The 20,398-nt window shown below is 37.3% G+C and overlaps 1 protein-coding gene across 1 annotated transcript in view; it reads right to left on the bottom strand.

Moving 5' to 3' along the window:
- Positions 1-558: 558 nt before the first annotated feature.
- The window catches only part of CENPE (centromere protein E), a 33,415-nt gene continuing 13,575 nt past the window's right edge, over positions 559-20,398 (bottom strand). Inside the window, exons 23-44 of the mRNA XM_030449951.1 lie at positions 19,721-20,035; positions 18,794-19,105; positions 18,444-18,602; positions 17,316-17,525; positions 16,143-16,427; positions 15,882-16,040; positions 14,815-15,036; positions 13,734-13,896; positions 13,319-13,536; positions 12,422-12,559; positions 11,470-11,670; positions 11,243-11,389; positions 9,107-9,319; positions 7,826-8,035; positions 7,102-7,311; positions 5,021-5,242; positions 4,199-4,402; positions 3,502-3,614; positions 2,905-3,002; positions 2,226-2,388; positions 1,554-1,816; positions 559-744 (exon numbers count right to left, since the gene is read on the bottom strand). Coding sequence (XP_030305811.1) covers positions 647-744; positions 1,554-1,816; positions 2,226-2,388; positions 2,905-3,002; positions 3,502-3,614; positions 4,199-4,402; positions 5,021-5,242; positions 7,102-7,311; positions 7,826-8,035; positions 9,107-9,319; positions 11,243-11,389; positions 11,470-11,670; positions 12,422-12,559; positions 13,319-13,536; positions 13,734-13,896; positions 14,815-15,036; positions 15,882-16,040; positions 16,143-16,427; positions 17,316-17,525; positions 18,444-18,602; positions 18,794-19,105; positions 19,721-20,035 — 4,323 coding nt within the window. The 3' untranslated portion in view covers positions 559-646. The remainder of the gene's footprint in view (positions 745-1,553; positions 1,817-2,225; positions 2,389-2,904; positions 3,003-3,501; positions 3,615-4,198; positions 4,403-5,020; positions 5,243-7,101; positions 7,312-7,825; positions 8,036-9,106; positions 9,320-11,242; positions 11,390-11,469; positions 11,671-12,421; positions 12,560-13,318; positions 13,537-13,733; positions 13,897-14,814; positions 15,037-15,881; positions 16,041-16,142; positions 16,428-17,315; positions 17,526-18,443; positions 18,603-18,793; positions 19,106-19,720; positions 20,036-20,398) is intronic.

The raw sequence follows: 20,398 nt of genomic DNA, 5'->3' as shown, positions 1-20,398 counted from the left end.
GACTGAGCTGCAGGAATATTGTAAGGAGTTTAACAGGAACTCTTGATTGTGTGCCCTGTAAACAGAAAATTAGTAACAGCAAATTAGTAACTTCAGTTATCCAGACAGAGAGGTTAACATTGTGGTGAAAATGCAGTTTGTCAGCTTACAGAAAGCATGGTATAAAAAAAAAGTTATAGTTCTGTCCAACTCTATAGTACTCTGAAACTACAAACACCAGTCACATAGAAGTGGATTGATTTAGGAATGGCAGAATGAAAAGTTTAAGACAGAGAAGATTCACAGTACATTAGTTTGTGACCCATTTCTGTTTCAGTTTTTTTCTTCAAAGCCTTTTCTTCCTTTGTCTTACAAAAATACCCAAAACAAGACAAACAAACAAACAAAAAAAACCCAACACCACCAAAGTAGATCATCATCAAACTGGCAGTCTGTGGGCGACATGAGTGGTTTTCCCTTTCTGTTCTTGTCTTCCAGCTTTTCCAACTGTGGGAAGCAGCAGCTCCAAGGGATTCACCAGAGCCACCAGAGCTCTACCACAATTTAAGGAAGGGGCTGATGCTGATGGCTTTTGATCTGAAGCACTTATTTTCTGTATATGCAGATTCTTGCTGTAGTCACTGCAAAGGTAGGTTACAGAGCACCTTTACTGGGTGGTGCAATCAGGAGCTTTATCTTTCTCTGAAGATCCAAACCAGAACTTAAGATGTTCTTCTGTTGGCTCTACTCCTGCAGGTCGTGTATCTGTACAGAAGAAAAGGATTTTCAAGTAAGACCCAAACTTTCCCAGTTGGAGAAGCAGCAGGAATACAGCAATTTCCTCTTCACTGGTGTTTTATATGTCAGCTGTCAAAGCTTGACTCTGAGAAGCTCTGGTTTGTGAGGAAAGCTGTACTATTACCAGGCTGGCCACCACAAGAGACAGCAATGTCTCATTCTTTCTGGAACCCTGCCACTAAAATCTTAAAAATGGGTTAACTCTTCATCATGTGTGCTGGGGCTGCTTTTATAAGCAAGTGTCATGATGAAAGCAGGAGCATTAATATATCAGGTAGATCACCCAATCACCAAGGCTAAGGAATAGAAGTGACCAAAACAGCTGTCACTGCAGCTGGAGCTAGGCAGACTGGCACATTCAACATCAAAGACTAAAGTCTACCATTTTAAAGAAGTTAAAAAAAAATTAACCAGCAATTAACTTTGAATAGTTTTGCCAGAAGCTTAACCAGTGCAAAAAGATGTTAAAAAGCAAACATTTCAGACTATCAGTAGGTAGTAATGATAGTCTGCTAATTCAGTTAAGTCATTGACACTTCCACTGCTGGAAAAAAAAATAGTAAAATAAATACTGAAGTTCTGTAAAGCATAATTAAGCTTTACAGCTCCATCTGGTCAGCCCTTCAGTCAGCTGATTACCCATTCAAGAAAATGGTGTCCATGGAAGTTACAGGTCTGAACAGAGAAAGTACAGGGTATTTACCCTCAGCTCAACAGCTACCCCTTATATTTTACCTCCCCAAGTCTTTATAGGACCACACCACTGTGTTACAGACCTGTCAGTGTACCCAAGCTGGAATTATCAAAGAAATTTGTTGGACAAGCTGGTGGCAGATTCATTGGTAAGTCTTGAGTCACCATTTCTTGAGAAGCAGACTCCTTGCAAGGTGAAGGCATCTGCTCCTTAAGGGAACAGGATATTGCCTTCCTTGGAGACCTGGATGCTGTCTCTCGAGCAGTTTCTCTTGAGGATCTTTCTTTCCATTTAAATGCTCTTTCCTTCCATTTCCTAAGCTCTTCTTTCAGTTGAAGCTCATTACTGAAAGAACCAAACAAAGAAACATTTAATTAAGAACAATGAAGTAGTTCCTTTAAATAAGGAAAAAGTTCCCAACAGACAGTTCCTGTATCTTCAGACATATCCCCAGACATGGCAATGCAAGACCATATCTGTATTTTGTTTCCAGAGGCACATTTTTTTTTATTTTTAAGCTAAAACTCTTTCCAACAAATATCTTCTAACATTTAAGATTTTTCTGAAAGCAAGCAATGCAATGTTCAAAAGCCATAAACAATAAACAGATTCTCTTGATTCTTTCAGACAAAACTTATTTAAAACCTAAAATTAATACTTGCTTCTACAGGTGTCCCAGCAAGAGACATTAATGACATGCATAGGTAAACAGCAACAAATAAGCTGTCATGTTGCTGATCAGTTCTAGACTTACCTTAGCAGGAGATCATTTTGTTTCTTCAGGTACAAATTCTCTTTTTGCAGCTTAACTTGCTCTGATTTTAGAACAAGTATCTGTGTGCTCTGCACAATACCACTGCCACCACCACAAGTAAGAGGTGGTTGGGCTTGCTGAGAAGCTTCTTTTTCAAGCACCACTGGAAAACAGGTTTATAGGAGATGTATTTATTATTTAGTGCTTAAAACCAAGTCTTTTTAGTATATTCCTGTCCATGGCCTTATATGTAAAACATCACTAGGTTACCACTGCCACTACCATTCTTTTTTTATACACAAACACCAAGTATTCACAGTGCAAGGGAGATATTACAAAACTGAAAAGATTATTCATTGAAGAGTTAAAATAATAATAGTTTCAGGTAAATCATTATTATATGAAGTCAGTCATGAAAAAATGGTAACACAACAACTCCAGCTACAGCTTACACCACCCTAAGTGCAAACATGGCTAGAGAACAAGTATTGGTGTGATACTAAAATAGTGTATGTGCAGCTAACATTTCACTTTCCATCTCATCTTCCAAAGCACCCAGTCCTCCTCACACCCTTAAAAGGCTAAGGCAAAAAGGTTTCATCTCAAATTCTGCTTCAACCAGATGACCTTAAAATGGAATGTTTTACAGGAGAATTCCTTATATTTATCTTGAATTTACCAGAAACATCGTGCTCTTGCTTTGCTCTTCTGAGTTCTTCTTTTAGCTTTCTTAACTGTTGTTCTTGATGTTCTACAAGAGCTTTATAATTAGCAAGCCTATATGGGGCAGGAAAAACCAAAACACAAATCCTCAGTTCAATAATTATTACAGTTGGAAATCAAACAAGCTCTCCTGCAAACGAGTTAAATACAAAATATACCAAAGTTACAAGGTAAGACTACCTACAACTGGCTGTCAGTTGGATTTTAGGTAATGTTCAGAAGACCAGAAGCTGGACTAGAATTATTCTCTGTATCCATTCCCTCCAGTGAGCTGGAGAGTGATTTACTGCTTTCTCCTCACTTTCTTCTCTCAGAAGTTATTACACTTATGGCAAACATGGGCTGGTTGAGACATTCTGGTGGGTGTATAAGGAAGGAGTTTTGCAATCAGACCAAGATGGATATGATTTTCTCTCTGAAATCTAACTACATTAAAAACCTAAGACACCTAAACTGAAAGCTCACTGCTTATTCTATAACAAAAATAAACAGAAAGGTAGAAGCTAAGAATTAATAGTTGAGAATTGTAACAAGGCAAAAAATGTGAACTTACTTCATATCAAAAGAGTTGGATTGTTTCATTCTTTCCATATCAGATTTTACCAATTGTGTTTTGAGATGATCAATTTCTTCTTTGTACAACTCAGCACCTTTATCTAATTTTGCCTAAAAAAAACCCAAAAAGGATTTAGAAGAAAGACTTGTTACTTGGCAATGAATTTAAAGGTCACTCACATTGTATCTTTAGTATGATCTACTAGACTTTGCAGGGCAAGACTGGAGCAGGAAGTTATGTTGGAGTAACACCACCCACCATTACCAGCTAGCACTGGAGTATTAATTGGTAACCCAACTCTGGTGAATTACATGCAATCATATTTTAGCAAGTTTTGCTGACTTGTTTGCAGATGAAAGTCTGAGAACTTTCAACTAATATGTAAATATATTACATATAAAAAGGAGCTTGTGGTTCAGTTTCAAAAGTCTTCCTAGAATATTTCAGGAATGCATCACATACATGTGATAAATTCAGCTTCTAACATAACAAGGGTTCTAAATTTTGTCCCTGAAGGTTGCATTGGCAGGATGTGAACCTGCATGCTGAACAGGTGGAGAGAATTTTACTCCAAGAATGATACACAGTACAGTAAATTTACACTGTGGAACTTTGTTTGATCTAAAACTATTATCAACCATGTGCTCTCTCTCTCAGACCAGAGGAGAGGAAGAGTGAAGCATTTTATTCATACCTGGAGACTCCGATTCTCTGTTAAGGCAGTTGTGAGGCACTTCTCTGTCTCAGTCAGTTTGGCTTGCAGATGGGTGAGCTCACTTGTCTCTGTTCTTATTCTTATCTGTGTTTGTAAGATGTTTATCCTCTCATCCTTCTCTTTGATGTTTTTTCCTTTTTCATAAATTACATTCTCCAGCTGCTGAATTTTTACTTCCATAGCCTATTGAGATATCATGGAGTTATGAGTAGTTATGCCAAGAGATGTAACAATAACAGACATGGTCATAATGTTAATATAGACAAATGAAAAAACCCAAACCACACAATTATGTCCAACACTAAAGGCTCTGTGGCAACCTTGTGTCTACCTCACTGTTTGGTGTCACTTTTTAGTAGTTTGGAACACTCAGGTCTAAGAAAATGGGCTTTTAATAGGGATAAACTGATATAAAAAACCCCAAAGGAAACAGAAATGAATACTTAGTTTCAAGGATTAAAGACAGAACTCTTCTCCTGCTTCCAGTTTAACATAATGAACACTATACATGTAGAGCAAGCATCAGAAGTATATCATACATAGTATTTCAAGAAGTGGGAAAATTTTATATGGATTTCTAAACATTTGTGTGCAAAAAAACCCCCCAGACAATTAGAATAATCACATTACAGGCAAGAGTTCAAGCCTTGACTTGAAGACAACAAAAAAGCTACAAAACCAAAGTGCATATTGTGTAGCACTGATTTGGAGTTGTCATTCTTTGTTTTGCTTTCCAATTGAAGTGTTCTCACTTAGAAAACAAGCACTAAAGAAGTTTTCCTAAGAAACAAATATTGATACCTTTCTATCTTGTTCTGCAGCCTTTAATTTGTTATGAAGCCTGTAGTTTTCTTCTTGTAATGCAAGACTGGCAGAGCCACCAGGGGCCAGATGTTCTTTAAGACTGTTCAGTTCCTGAAGCAACATTTCACTTTCCTCTTTTCTCTGTTTTGATTCAGCATCAGCATTTTGACAGTAACTGGCAGTCCTGGCCTCTAGCTCTGTAGAAAGCTGAAAGAGTATCTGAAAAGAAGCAGTGTCACACAGATAAGTTTAAAAGCTTTTTTGAGTCAGCTAGAAATAATGTGTGTGAAGAAACAGGGTGTATCTTGCTTGGGCTACATGAATTCTGGAGCAGGTCCAAAGGAGGGCAACCAGGCTGGTGAAGGGACTCGAGCATAGACCCTACGAGGAGAGGCTGAGAGAACTGGGGTTGTTCAGCCTAAAGAAGAGGCGGCTCAGGGGAGACCTCATCGCTCTCTACAACTACCTGAAAGGAGGGTGTAGCCAGGTGGGTGTTGGGCTCTTTTACCAAACAACTTTCAACAAGACAAGAGGGCATGGACTTAAGTTGTGCCAGGGGAAGTTTAGGTTAGATATTAGAAAGAATTTCTTTACGGAAAGAGTGATCCGTCATTGGAATGGGCTGCCCAGGGAAGTGGTGGATTCTCCGTCCCTGGAGATATTTAAAAAGAGACTGGATGTGGCACTCAGTGCCATGGTCTAGCAACCGCAACGGTGGTTCAAGGGTTGGACTCGATGATCTCTGAGGTCCCTTCCAACCCAGCCAATTCTATGATTCTATGATTCTAATTTCCCTTTCAGTGTCTCACATGAAGGTGCTTGCTGTCAGAAATGGAAGCAGAAGTCTGGTTCCATTTCAAAAAATCTGGGAGACAGGAAGGGGACATAAGAGAAGAAGATTATGCACTGCAAACCTGTTTGAGTTAATGGAGAAATACCAACACTGACATAACAAATAAAAGGAACCACACTTGGGAAGACTTGGATTTTTTCTGCCAGTAACAGAAAAAAAAGAAGACTTTTGAAAGAATGTATTAATTGACTGAAGTGAAACCATTGGAGAGAAAAGATACACATTGGACTATTTTAGAAACTCATATGGTTAATGCCAGACAAAGCAAAAACTTCCAACTTGTCAGGATATGATAAAGTTACACTAGATATTTGTTTGGTAAAAGTTTTGACCCACATCTGTGAGGGAATTCTTCCAAACAGTCTGACAGCAGTGGGAGATTCTGAAGTCAAGACTGGCTATTGACTCTACAGAAGAAATTTTTAATAATAGGCTAAACTTACCAGGACAGAACTGAGTCACAATATTAGGAGGAAGATAATGAGCTTTTCATACTTCAGATTAATACTAATAGAATGAATAACAGCATGCATAGACCAGGAACTTCCAAGATACACTTTTTAGAAAGACCACTCCTATCAGGGAGTCAGAAGGAAGTTTATTTCCTCCCATAATCTTTGAGATATGTTCAGTACATCTAATCAGATGATGAAACTCATGAAAGTCTGCTTATGATGCACTTAACCCTGTAAAGCACTTGGTCTTTTCCAAAGGGGGCAATAGGTAAGAGAACAAGGGAGAAAGGAGGGCTAAAACACCTTCAGAATAAATTCTGAAGCTGAAGAAGGTGTGAGAATATAAATTACAATTCAGTTTTTAGAAATGGCTAAAGTAATTTTGATAAATTTGACTTGATCAGAGCAAGCTTCTGGGCAGAAAGCCTGGAGATTGTATCAGGCTGTCATGTTCTGCCAGCAAAGCTACGAAACCCTTTTGAAACTTAAGTTTCCAGAATCCAATCTAATAAAAATGCAAACCCCACACCCCCACTACCCCACATTTGTCACCTAGAAAGTCTTTAAAAAAGAAACTTAACAAGTTTAGATGCATTAGAAAAGCATTTTAAAACCTTGTAAGTATTCCTGCATCTAATAGTTAAATATGATTGGAACAAATACTCATAAAGGAATAATCTTTAAATAGCCTTTTTTGTGTTTTTGTTTTCAACTAGAGGCATTTATAGACTGCATACACCACAAACATTTGATTAAAAATCTAACTTTACCTTTACTTTAGGAGTCCAGAAGTGAATGACTTGCATAAGGCTTTCATTATCTTTTTTTAACTTTTCTTTAAGTTCTTCTGCATCACAGTGAGTAACTGAACAAGCTTCCCAGAATTGTGTTCTTCCTTTTCTAGCAATTTCTTCTTGCTGTAACTCTGCTTCTATGCCGAGAAGCTCAGTTTCCATTTCAGATACATCACTGAGAATGCTCTTTATAAAACAAGGGATTCAAGTTCAAATATTGCTTTGATAACTACATATCTAAATATACATTTTGCTATCTTAGCTATCAGTATTTGCAGGAAGTCTGCTTTAGCATGCAATGATCACACAAAAGGAATTACACTATCCTTACATAGATATTCACACCCTACTGGGATAATGAGAAGAAAAATTACATTCCCAAGGCAGGCAGAGAGTAGAAAGGTGTAAAAAACCTGCATGTTCAAGTTTCTCATTATTTTAAAGGTCATCCTGGCATCAGGTAGTACGTATTCTACAGAGCAAATGAGTAAATAAGTCCCACTATTTTATAACCTAATAATTTCACTTTGAGCCACTGCATAAAACTGAATCTTCGTTTTACAGAAGATCATTAATGAGTAGAAATTCTTCTTCCCCTCCTCTAAGTCTTAACAGAAGAAAACAATGCCATTAGACTATCACCATGTTACCCCATGCCTGGAAACATTCAAGTGTGTGTGGAAGTTGTTTCAAATTCTACCTCTGCATCCAAGTGCAAACTGTGCAGAGCTTCACTCCTGTTTAACTCCAGAGCAGATATTTCATTCTGGTTCAAATAATTCTTACTGAGACACTGCATCTGAGCTCGGAGCTGATCTTGTTTCTTCTTTTCCTCAAACAATTCCATTTTACACTTGTAAACAGCAGTATGATATTCACTTCTCTTCGAGCAAACACGTGTGAACAGAAACTGGTGTGGAAGCAGAGGACATACCAGGGAGTTAAATGCTTTAAAATGGCACCTTACATCCAGCTAAGATTCCATATTTTATAATTCAGTCTATTTAACCTCTTAACCCAGAGATATCCAGGACAAATAAAATATGACTTGGAAAATAAAGTTCACACCCACTCTATAGCATCAGTATGTAAGACTTTTAGCTGGGACAGCATATCTGAAGGATGCTATTTTTGTAGACTCCTAGAAAAGCCAAATAATCTAAAAAGCTCTCAGACAGCCTTCTATTAATCTAAACTTTGAAATGCAAAGTATTCTATGTTGTGTTTATTTTCTCAGAGTTGTGAAAGGTGCCCAGGATTTACAAGAATAATACCAGGATGATTTAAAGCATTATTCTTGTCAAGAACCTCTTTAAACATAAAAGCTGAAAGGAATCTATGGAAAAACACAGCAAAACCTAAAAAATCCTGCCCCAAGTTGTAAAATAAGGCTCTCTTGATAGACAAACTTTTTAGCTAATGGATATTTATATATATATACACACACACACACACACACACATCCAGTGGTTTTGTATACTGCCCCAATCTGTCAACAACAAAAAAGGCACCTTAATATTTCATGATAAAGAAACAGAATTTAGTGAACTCCTGCATATAACAGGGGAAGGTCTGCAAAGTTACAGAAGTAAAACTATTCAGGCAGTTTTACAGACTAAACATGCATCTACAAGGCATCTTGCATACCTTTCTCCCACAATAATAACTTGAGTTCATAGTTTAATTTATGGAGCAAGAAAAGAAAAATTTTCCCTATTAAATAGTTTAATATTGATGAAATAACACTGTGAAAAGCAGCTGAACTACAGTCAAAAAATAAGATTAATGAGCTATTTAGTTAACTTTCCAGGACTGTAATGCATTTACTATCAATTTTTTTTCCATAAGATACACACTCACAAAAAACCAAAAGCTAAGTTAGAGCTTATAGTATCCTGGCTATTGGTGTTGGGAGCTAATTAACAAACAAAACCCAAGAAACATTCCCATATTCATAATTTTAATCATTTGAAGTTAGTACCTTCAGTTTGTTCAACAAGCTCTGGAGATGACTGTTGATTTTCTCATTTTCAGCTTGAAGCCTTTTGACTTGTTTGCTGTGTTCAGCTGAAAACTGAGTCAATGTGGCAGCAACCAGTGCTTTCTGAGTGGTCAGTTCATGCTTCAGATTGAGAGAAACAGTAGACAGACATTCATACCTCTTCCCCAGAGCTGGGAATTTCTCAAGCAGCTCCTAAATGAAAGCGAAACATAAGGAAAGAGTGATTAATTATAAACAAAACTTGAAATAAACCAGACTCCAGGACTAGCCCATACAGCAGGTATTTGTTTTACAACAGAACAGTTGCTAGAACCAAGACTTCAGTTTCAGGTTGCCACAGGAACAAAGACACCAAGGTCAGGCACAACAGCAGAGAATGAGGTTTTCCAGTTGTATTTCCCCAGATCAGATTTTTATGATTTAGACCAGGCTTGAAATGCAGTAATTGTCTGTACACAAATTTGTCAGCTGGGCTGTCTCCTGAATGGGCTCCCTCCTTGATCATTTGATCCTTTCTTGAAATTTCTTTCACCAGGAAATCATGATGATGTGAGATTGTTTTGCCTTTTAAAGCAAGGGGCACTGTCTCCCCATCTTAGGTTCTTAGTTGAAATAAACAGGATTCTGTTTAACTCTTCACCCCACAGTAAAAACACTGAAACTAACAAACCCTGTCTCCAACAGGAGTAAGTACAAGATACTTCAGAAAACTGCACAAGAAAAAGGCAAGATCTTACCCATTGCAGGAGCCAGAGGGCAGTGACATTAAAAGGGATCAACTGATTATTTGCATCCCTCACTATTAGCTCCCTACTTCTGATGTAGGATAGAAAGACAGCATGAAGGAAGAAAGCTACAAAACTGACTTTTGCAGTTTGGTCCTTTAGTATTTTTGGTGTTAAATGAAGCAGCACTGAGGGCTTTTCTAGTGAAAAAGAGAAAGATCCTGACAGGATTAACTCCTGTAAGAAGAGGAGATCAGGCCAAGCTGTTTGTGTGAATTTACTTAAAACTTGTAATACGTGTTAATGACTTTGTATTCATAACCAGTGAAATTCAGGGTTAAACTGAGAAAGAAGTGATCAAAGCAGCTGAGACATGGCATTTTCCACTAGAACAATGTAACCAACACAAGGTCCTCACGGGGTTAATTTCTATCTTGGAAATAATTAGAAGTGTAAGTCTTGTTCTTAAAACAAGTCTTGTTCTTAAAACAAGACACTGCCAAGGCCATTTAGGCGCCAGCTGGGCACCAAAGAATCTGAACATCTGCACAAGAAGAACATAAAGATGTCACCACCAACAGATAAGAAGAAAGCTATGGCTGGGGTCTGATATCACCTTATAACAATATAATGAAGTCAGCAAGAATTGAGAAGGTAACGATGTTGTAACCTCCCCTGTCACTGCATAAATACCCCAACCCTTTCCCTGAACCAGGGGAACTCTTTGTCCAGCCTGAGCTGGGAGTTCCCCAGATCCAAAAATAAACACCTTTGCTGTTTAAAGGCTCAAAACTCTGTCTCTAAACAGGATCTCTTTTTCACTAGCATGCATAGAATGATGCCCAAATCTGCTGCAGAGATGAACAGACTGCAGTACACTGGTCATCTTTCAAGTGTTTCATACGTATTCACAAAACCTTTGTTTAGACTTCCAGTAGTAATTCTCACATCTGTGAGAAAACATTCAGGATAGTTAATTAACAAAAGCTTTAAGGAATTACAGGGGCTCCCAATTTTGAGCTGAGAAGCTACTTAATGAAGCTAATTTATTAGAAACCAATTTATTTTTGGAGAGGGGTAATGGAAGATTTGGGCAGGATTTTGTAAAAATGAAATGGTGAAGTCACATGACTACTTATTTTCACTGGAGTGGCTGAACAGTAAAGACATGAAGTGAAATATCTCAACTGAGACCCCTGACCTTACCAGAACAGGATGTGTGGCCACTGAGTAGCAACAGCAAATCAACTGATTCAATATTGAGCACCATCTTAACAACATATGCAAACAACTTTATAGATCAGACAGAGAAGTCATGTTTATGCTCCAGAACAAATGGTATTTAAGTTTTACACACATGCTTAAAATGAGCAGAAGTCAGTAAATTTACCTCAATTTTCAAGGTTTTATCCTTCAGGGTGTCATCAATCATCTGTGGAGCATTGTCCAGTAGATTTACCTGGACAGACATATCACTCAGGTTTCTCTGCTTCAGCTGTTCCAGTGCATGTTCCAGTTTAGCATTTGTTTCCAGACACTAAAATAAAGACACCTTTTTAAATTACCATTCAAGAATTAGTTTGTGAAGAGCTTCAGCATACGATTTGCAACACCAACCATCTCAGAATTCTTTTGTAATTCTGTCTTGAGCTGGTCCCGCTCAGATATGGCCTCCTGGAGAAGCTTGTGGATGTCTTCTTTTTCTTGATTAATTAATGATATTTGTTCTTGAAGTTGGGAGGAGTGACTAGTTCTTTCAGCCAGTAACTGGTCTTTTTCAGATGACACACTATTCAACATCTCAGTTAACTGTTGAATCTATTAAAAAATAGTGGAGAAAACAAAGAATTACCAGTTAGTCCTGGTCTGTAAAACCCCTTATGAATTACTTAGATCAGTTGTGTCAAAGAACAAACTTCCAGGAGCTCTAAAATTCACAGTAACAGCAAGAGAAGTTTGATTATTACTTTGGTGTGGTAATCACTCAGAAAAAAACAATATTAAAAGGAAGAGGAATAGCACTGCATTCAGAAAATTCTACTTTAGTTTACTTTGGTCTGCAATAAAGCAAGATGAAGGAAACAAAAAGGTAGAGAACATAGGTTCACATCATAAGAAAATGGAAAGAAATAGAATATTAGCATAAGACAGGACATGGAAATGTCTTGATATCTACTCTAATAGAATAGCAACACATTTGCTAATCTGAAGCAATCCTTATTTATAAACTTCTTCCTTTGTAGATCAGAGAGTGACAGGTGAAAAATGAAGTGAAAACTGCAAAAAGACTGAGTTTGCAAGAGTTAAATGTAGGACTGACTAACATAAATTGAAAAGTGTGCAAAGCACCAAGCATTCCAAACCCACTTAGGTACTGTCTACACAGTGCCTTTTAAGACCCAAATAAATACCTGTGCTGTTATTATTTAGCCTGCACACACTGGATAGATGTGACACATTGAGAATTAAAAGTTAAATGGGATTTATCTTGAGCAACAAGTTTAGCACCTCAATGACAAAATGTCAGAAGATGGGACTGTAGAACTGCTACAAACCCAAAACTCTTTACCCTGTTTGTTAGGCTGTCCTCCAAAATCCCCGACCTTCTCTGCATTTTTAACAATGTTTCTTCCCTTTCTTCAGCTTTGACTTTCTCCTTGTTGAGGAGTTCTTGCTGCCACTTCAATTCCTTCTCAGTTTCAATAATCTGGAATACAAATAGAGTAAGAGATTGGAATGGCTGTACCTCTCACACATCAGGCCATTCAGTATTTCACAGGAGTTAAAATACTTGGCAAAAAAAACCATTTGCTTTAGTTTGATGAGAAGAAATTTCAAATTCTGCCTTTGAAAATCTCCTTTCTAAGCAGAACCTGGCAGATAGCTGAGGAATCCTTAGTAATGTAGAAAATTAGACAAAGTATGCTCAAGCATGTTTTGACATACTTTCTGTAATCCCCATTACCCCAGTTTACACAAATGAGTAACACAAAGCAGAGATGTGACTTCAGTAAGGTTCATATCAAGAACTATGTAGAAATTATTTAATACAACTTCAAGTTGGACTGTTGTCAGAGTTGTCAGTGCTGTTAAATTATCAATTTATTTTATCCCTTTTATTTTGTCCCTTTCACTAAACCTCTGAATTTTTTTAGTCAAGTGGAAGTTTTACAGGACAACTGGTACTCAAAACCTACTATTCAATATCTGAACAAGGACTGCTGCTCAGTGGATACCACTCTGTTAATTTATTTTTACTGTTAGCCTCAGATAACATTTCTGAAAAAATGTATATATTTTAAAATACCATTCCACAACACAGAATCTAAAGCATGACAAAATTCTTCAGTCTAGGCATACAACTTGTAAGGTGTTTTTCAAGACAGCTTTAAGATTCAACCACCTTCCTCTACCAAGTATTTATAATTATTTATTATTTATAATACTTTGATTAAAGACAAAGCACCTTATTAATACTCTCCTGTAGGTTCATCTCCACTTTGTTCTTCTCTGCTTGAATACCTTCCAGCATTTCCTGGAGCTGATCTCTCTCCTGTCCCAGCAAATCACACTGTTTCTCCAGCTGTTGAAGTTTACCACTATCACCCTTTGTCTTTTCTTCCAGTTCTCCCAGTAGCTGGTGCCTTTCCTTGGTTACCAAATTTAAGTCCTCATTCAACTGAGCTACCTATTAAAAGCATTTTAAAAATACAGAATCAACACATAATAATCAAGAACTCTTCTGTTACTAAATAATCTTACTGTGACATCATCTATTGGACCAATAAACCACCAAAGGCTTTGGGTAATTATCTATTAGTGTAATGAGTTCTTGAGGGGACATCCTCTGATTTATTTTTAAGAGTTTCTTATCACTGTACTTGCCTTTTCTTTCAGTTTGCTTATTTCTTCATTTAGTTTTTCTTCAGTGTTTTGCAATTTTTCTTTTTCACTTGCTAGCATGTTCTTCTGGATATCAGCTTGCTCTTTCTGATGCTTTAGTTCTTTCTGTAGTTCTTCCATTTCTGTGAGGACTTTTAAGGACTGCAGAAGAAGGTATTATATAGGTGTTCAGTGTGACTTAGTTCTGCTTATCAGGATTCAAAAATAAGTCAAAGCATTTGAATTTTTGTGAGAGAACTAGAGAGTAATCATCCTTCTACATCAGAAAAATCCTCACTTGTCATTCCCCCATGCTTAGTTCATGAATGGCAAAGGAACACAGTCCAGAAACATCAGCTATCCTGATTCTTGTGACAGCTGCCACCAGTTACAGGAACAATTTTTCCAATTGTTTAGTTACAAAATGTAAACCTAAATTAACAATTATGATCCTACTTTGCTCACATCAGTGATCAGTGGTTCTACCTGAGGTTTGGTATATTTTGTATGAAAGCTTTTACGACTTAATATAACTTGCAAAGCTTCTTAAAAATATGTTTACCAGGCTTGCTTTTAACTCTAGAAGTTACCAGTTTGTTTTTTCTTGACTACACAACAGAACACTTTGGCTGAAACAAAATGTCAGAAGCAGTTTTCATGGGAATACTTGGAATACTCAAGCCAGTCATCTGCCAGGACATAAGGTATCAGGATGGAGAAATACTGTAGCTAATCAGTTTATTTTCTGGGCTTAGCTTTCTCTTCCTCAGAAAGAGTTGAAGTGGTAGAAGAATTATGCCCTAAGGTATCAGCAAACCTGGATAACCTCTTCTGCTCAGTGCTAAATCAAAGGCACTGCAGGTAAGAAATGTGACAGCCACTTGTAGAGAGTCTGTCCAGCAGGTGGCAGACAGCTGTGCACAGTGACCAAAAGGAAAGAGATTAGACTAGAAACTAAATTTTTAGTTTACTGCTGCTGTGAATATTGGAGAGGAACAGATAGTGAATAGCAGAAGGCTTCATGACTAACATTATTTAGTGTGGTGCAACATGCCCTTAAAAAGGAGATTTTATACATACTTGCTCCTTGCTTTCCTGACAGTCAGCCTCTAACTGGTCTTTTTCTGCTTTACAAGTCTCTACCATTTCCTGTAGCTCATCTTTCTCCTGATTAAGTAAAGCAATTTTCTCAAGCTGCTGACATGTATGCTCCTTTGTTGTTCTTTCAAGTTGTTCTTTTTCTGCCAGTAGCTTGCTATATTCAGAAGAGACATGAGTCAGGTTTTCAGTTACTTCTGTGAGCTGAAAGAACAAATAAGAACCAGAATTAATACTTTTAGCTATTTTAGGTATGATTAGAAATAATGAAGAGTTAATTTGGAAAAAAGTGACAATCAAACTTTGTTGTCCCAGTAATCAGGTGCTGATTTAAAACAAGTGTTATTGGGTCATATTTCACAAACAGTACCTGTACAGAGTTTGCTACAACTGGATTTTACAGAAGACACCTCCATTACTGCCATAGTAACAAAAGATGCAACATTTTTGCTTAAAGGCCACTGACATTTCAGTGCTTCTGTCTCACTGGTAGACAGAAGTAGATGTGTAAAAACCCAGAGGCCATTCTAAAAATTCTATAAAAATGCCTTCATTGCTGTATCCACAGCAGATAGAAAACAAGGCTTTTTTACACTCAAGTCTCAAAGCCACAACAGCTTCAGACATTAAATAAATAGATAAAAGCTACAATACTGCAGCAAGTTAAAGAATGAGCTCAACTGCCTTTTATTTGCTCAAGTATCTTCAGTTACATAACTAAAATATATTATTAGAATTTTAAAAGTTCTAAGACTTGGAAAACACACTGAGGTCAAAGAGCAGTATTGGTGTCAAAATAACATTCAACCATTCAGCACTGAGGCATCTTTAGTTTTAAGTAAATACAGGTTGCAACTTGCAGGTCAAATTAGTTTTGATAATCCTATGACTGCCTCTGTTTCTATGGAATTATTTTAAGAAGCAGTACAAGGAATAACAAGGGGAGAAACCTTGGATTAATTTTCATTATTACATTTACTCAATGCTTACAAACCCAAGTCTGCAGAGGACACAGGGTACAACTTTTAGTTCACAATGCTGCACCTGACCTTTTGCTGCAGTTCGTCAGTTGTTTGCTTCAATGCCTCTTGTGCTTTTAAGAGCTGAGTTTCTTTCTCTGAAAGACCTCCTTGCAGTTCCAAAATTGTCTCCTGGTGTTGTCTGAGAGAGTTACGAGCACATCTCAACTCCTCCTGCATTTCTGAATTCTTTGGACACAACACAATTAACGTATATTAAAATACACTTCCAAAATTTAAAGCAGAAGTTTACTAAAGGTCTTACCCTAAAGGAACAGGGCTTTCTCTTACCATGCTACTTGTCTTCTGGACAGTTTCTCGTAGCTGATCTCTCTCATTTTGGAGATTCTCCAGTTGCATTTTAAGGTTATCTCCATCTGTCTCTGTCTGAGTGCTTGCTTCCTGACAACCACACGATTTTGGAGTAAAATCTGTTCTCCCCACTTTTTCAGATTCTTTTTGACATTCCTTGGCCTTTGCTTCCTCCATTTCATGCAGTTTCCTTTGTGCCTGGTTTAGCTCTTCTCTCAGCACAATTAATTCTTGCTCACTTGTTTTTTCTTCAATCTGTGGTCTCTATTTTACACAGAGACAGAAGTTCATGCATTGGGGAAGAAGCTTTAAGAGAAGCACATCTGACCTTTGACAGGTTGATTACATAAACAGAAAAGCAATGTTTGAGATTTGTGGGGTTTTTTTTCAGAATAATATTTGCCTGAACTCAATATGCAATTAAAGTTTCTTCAACTTCAAGCAAGTCAAGTAAAATCTGAAGTGAGGACTTCTGAAACAAGTCACCAGATGTAGAACTCCATGGGAATAGATTAAGCCTAAGGGGGCTTAGCTTAAAAGACCCACAATGAAACAGTCCTCATAAACCAGAGATACCTTATCCATATTTCTGGTCTCACTGATACATAGTAAAGGCATCAAGACAATTATTTCCTTGCAATTTTTCCACTATTCTCATTAGTATTTATATGCACATCACTTTTTTCAAAGTGTACATATATAGACTTTGCATATATACATCTATCTATATATGCACACGTGCAATAGTATGTTCAAGTATGGAAAATGTTGGCTGCAATGTCCCTTCACATACACTACCAGGAAAAAAAGTCAGTTCTATCTCTTTGAAAAAGCAGAATCACCCATTCCAGGTAAGTAACTTATAGCTTTATCTAAAGAACCCCATTTATATGCAGATCAAGCCAAATCACCATCCTCTATCAAGTTAAAATTCTATCTACAGGAAAAAACGTGTCATATCCTACTACTGGCTGACAACAACAAGTGGCATTTATTTCAAGTAAATGATAATAATCCTAGTATTTAATGCTCTGCAGTCAAGTAACAGGACCCTTTTCTCCAGTTTGTTTGGCAAATTTTGTTTTGCAAAAGATTTCATTCAAGTGAAAGTTGAAATAAGCATGTTTTCCATTACAGCCTTAGCATAATTACCAGAGTTCCTTCTCCATACTCTTCTTTTTTCATATGGAAACTGTCCAGCTTGTCCTGCAGTGAACTCTTCTCTTGTGTAAGTAAACACACTTGTTCCTTAAGCATCTGAAGCTGATCACTTTCTCTACAGGTGTTATTTTCTGTTTCTTTTGCAGCAAGCTGGTCTCTCTCCAATGAGATGATTTTTATTTCTTCTGCCATTTGTGATATCTATAGAAAATGTGGAAAGATTTTCCATCAATTCAAAACCAAGATTAAATTGTAGACTAGGATGGGTTGGAAGAGACCTTTAATCTAGAGCACCACCACCGTGCAGTGAGCAGGGACATCTTAACAAGATCAGGTTGCTCAGAGAAAAGGTTTGATTCACCCTATAACATGTTTAACATCAAATCAGTGTTACAAAACAAGAACAACTTCAGAACTTCATCTTTAGCCTTTGACACCTATTCTATTTTAAACTGTAATTTTTTAGTCTCTTCTGCAACCTTGGCCAGATTTTTATCCAGAATAAGTCTGAGAGGAGAAAGCCAAATGAGGCACCTCTTGGATTATTTTTAAACATTTGTTCCAAATCATGAAAATGCTGAATTGCCTACCACTGGCTTACAGTATCTGGCAGTTGATACACCTTAACAAAAGTCCAGCCCTGCACACCACAGATTCTCTCTCCAGCACCTTTGTCAGTAGTTGGAACAGGCACAACCCCCCCCTTCCCCTCCCATGTCTCAGCTTTCTGCTTTATGTTGGGAACTGAGCTGCCCTCTACAGCCACGTGCAACCCATCTGATGAGGTCTGAGTGTTAGAAACCATCACTCCAACCCTTGGGTAGCCCTTCTCTCTTGTTCCATTTGCCATCTAATGCTGCCACTCACATTGACAGCCATGGGACATATTAGTTAAGCAAAGGTTTATTAAAGTGTACATTATATTGTAGCTGGGAGATCTACAGAGATCTGGTAAACAGATACTGGTAAAGGAGTGGATCAGGCTGTACTTCTTTGCCCATTTTCTGCCTCTAGGCTTTGAAAGGGCACAGTGGTAAGAGATAAGCAGACCATGTAGGCTTGTTTTCAGTGTTAGAAAACACATTAAAAGCATTTTTAAATGATTACATAATACTTCACCTGCATATTGAGTTCTTTAATGGTTTTCCCTAGTGCCTCTTCAACACTCAGAATCTGAGTTTCTTTTTCAGAAACACTTTTCTCCAACTTCTTGACAGTCTCCCAGGATTCCTTGAGAGAACTCTGGGCATTTCTCAGTTCTTCATGTGCCAAAATATTCTTTGAAATAAAAGGAAAAAAAAACCAAAAAAAGACAACACGTTTTGCAACATTAGTAAGCACTCCTTTGTTATAAAGAGTCCACACACACTCCCACTTCCCCTTAAAAAACTGTGTTGAAATACAGTTTAAGTGTTCTTAGTCTTCCTGTTAACACATGTGGTCAATTTCTATAAAAGCAGAATCCATACCATTGAAACAGTGTCCTTTATATCCTCTTTAAGTTGGTCTGTTTCAGCCTGAAGAGATTCCTCTTTTTGCTTCAGGTCATCTCTTTCCTGGGTTAGGAGTTTTATTTCTTCCTGACATTCAGTAAGTTGCTGAAGAACTGACTGGATCTCTGAATCCTTGGCCTCTAGTCTCAATTCTCTAATCTTTTCTTGCTCTTTTAGTTGCTCCATTTCATTTAGTTTCTGCTGAGCCTGCATGAAATCTTCTCTCACCTCAAGCAGTTGTTTGTGCTCTGCTGTCTTTTCTTCCAGTTCTTTCATTTTGCAGGAGAGCTTCAGTTTGTGGAGGAAAGAAACAGGTGCATTCAGTGTAACACAAAACTACCTAGGTGTATGAGAGTATGAATCTTAGGAGTTTAGAAAAGGTGGTTTCTCCTTAGCATCAAGAGTCTTAACAAAACATAGCACTACACATGAAACTCAGGAATTATCAAATTAGAAATTACCACACCTGTGGCTGGGATATGGCAGCTATATTGGTGCCACTCCCTCCCCCCTTTCTCATTACCAATTTATGTAGTGATTCTCTTTGGACTGAAAGAGCATCTGTACTAAAAAGCTTCCAGGTCCACTATGAGGATACTTTAGATAAAGTAGGTCACAACAGCATATTTTTTATAAATATATTTGCAAATATATAATGCAATAATGGGAAAAGTATTAAAAGGTCAAGTACAGAATGTATAAGCTGGAGCAACATATAAATTTCTTTGCCTACAAAGACTGAGTTACATAAACCTGTAACCTTTTCTCTCCTGAAATATTCACTTATGCTAGAGGGATTTCAATAGTGTTACTTATAATGTTCTCTAAGAGGTTATGAGTTTTCTTATCCTAAAAATGAATTCCTCCTATCCTGTATGTTAACATGAACAAGCTGAAACTGACCTCTAATTTCACTTCCTCCAAAGTTGTTTTAGACTCATGTGCTTCTTTAGATAGAACTTCCACTTGGAGCTTCATTTCTTCATTGTTTTCTGATGCAGCTCTGTATTTCTGCTCTAGTTCTTGATGGAGCTGTTTAAGAGCTACATATTCATGATCAGACTTTACACATTTAAGTTGCGCATCCTCTAGATCATCTTTTGTTTTTCCAATTTCTTCAGTCATTTGTTTCAGTCTGATTTCATTATCAGCTATTTCAGAAAGTAGTTTTTCTCTTTCCAGTTTTAAGGAGTGCAGTTCCTCACATTTTTCAAGAATCTGACAGGAAAACAATATTAACAGCATTTTCTAAATTACTATTTTTCATAAAATAAAACAACCAAACCAATCCCCAACACATGTTCACGTGCAGATATACAAAAGGGTACAGGGCAAACACACATTAGGTTTTGCTTTTTTGGAAGGGAGCTGCCTAGAAAACAAGCATTGAGAGACCCAAGACAAACAAGCTCCTTCCAAAACCTGAAAAGGTCTCCACCAACTTTTCAGATGTTCATTAAATAATTCCACTATTAAGTATTGGAAAATTTTTCCAAATGTTTGAGCTAAGAGCAGACAAATACTCCTAACTGTAAGCCCCGAGCTCAATATTTAGATGTACCAATGTTTATAAAGTTGTTA

Source organism: Calypte anna, chromosome 4A (genome assembly GCF_003957555.1).
Source record: "Calypte anna isolate BGI_N300 chromosome 4A, bCalAnn1_v1.p, whole genome shotgun sequence".
In the NCBI taxonomy this organism is placed as follows: Eukaryota; Metazoa; Chordata; class Aves; order Apodiformes; family Trochilidae; genus Calypte; species Calypte anna.
Note: the sequence above shows the minus strand (reverse complement) of the source record. Positions and strands in the feature narration are given on the sequence as shown.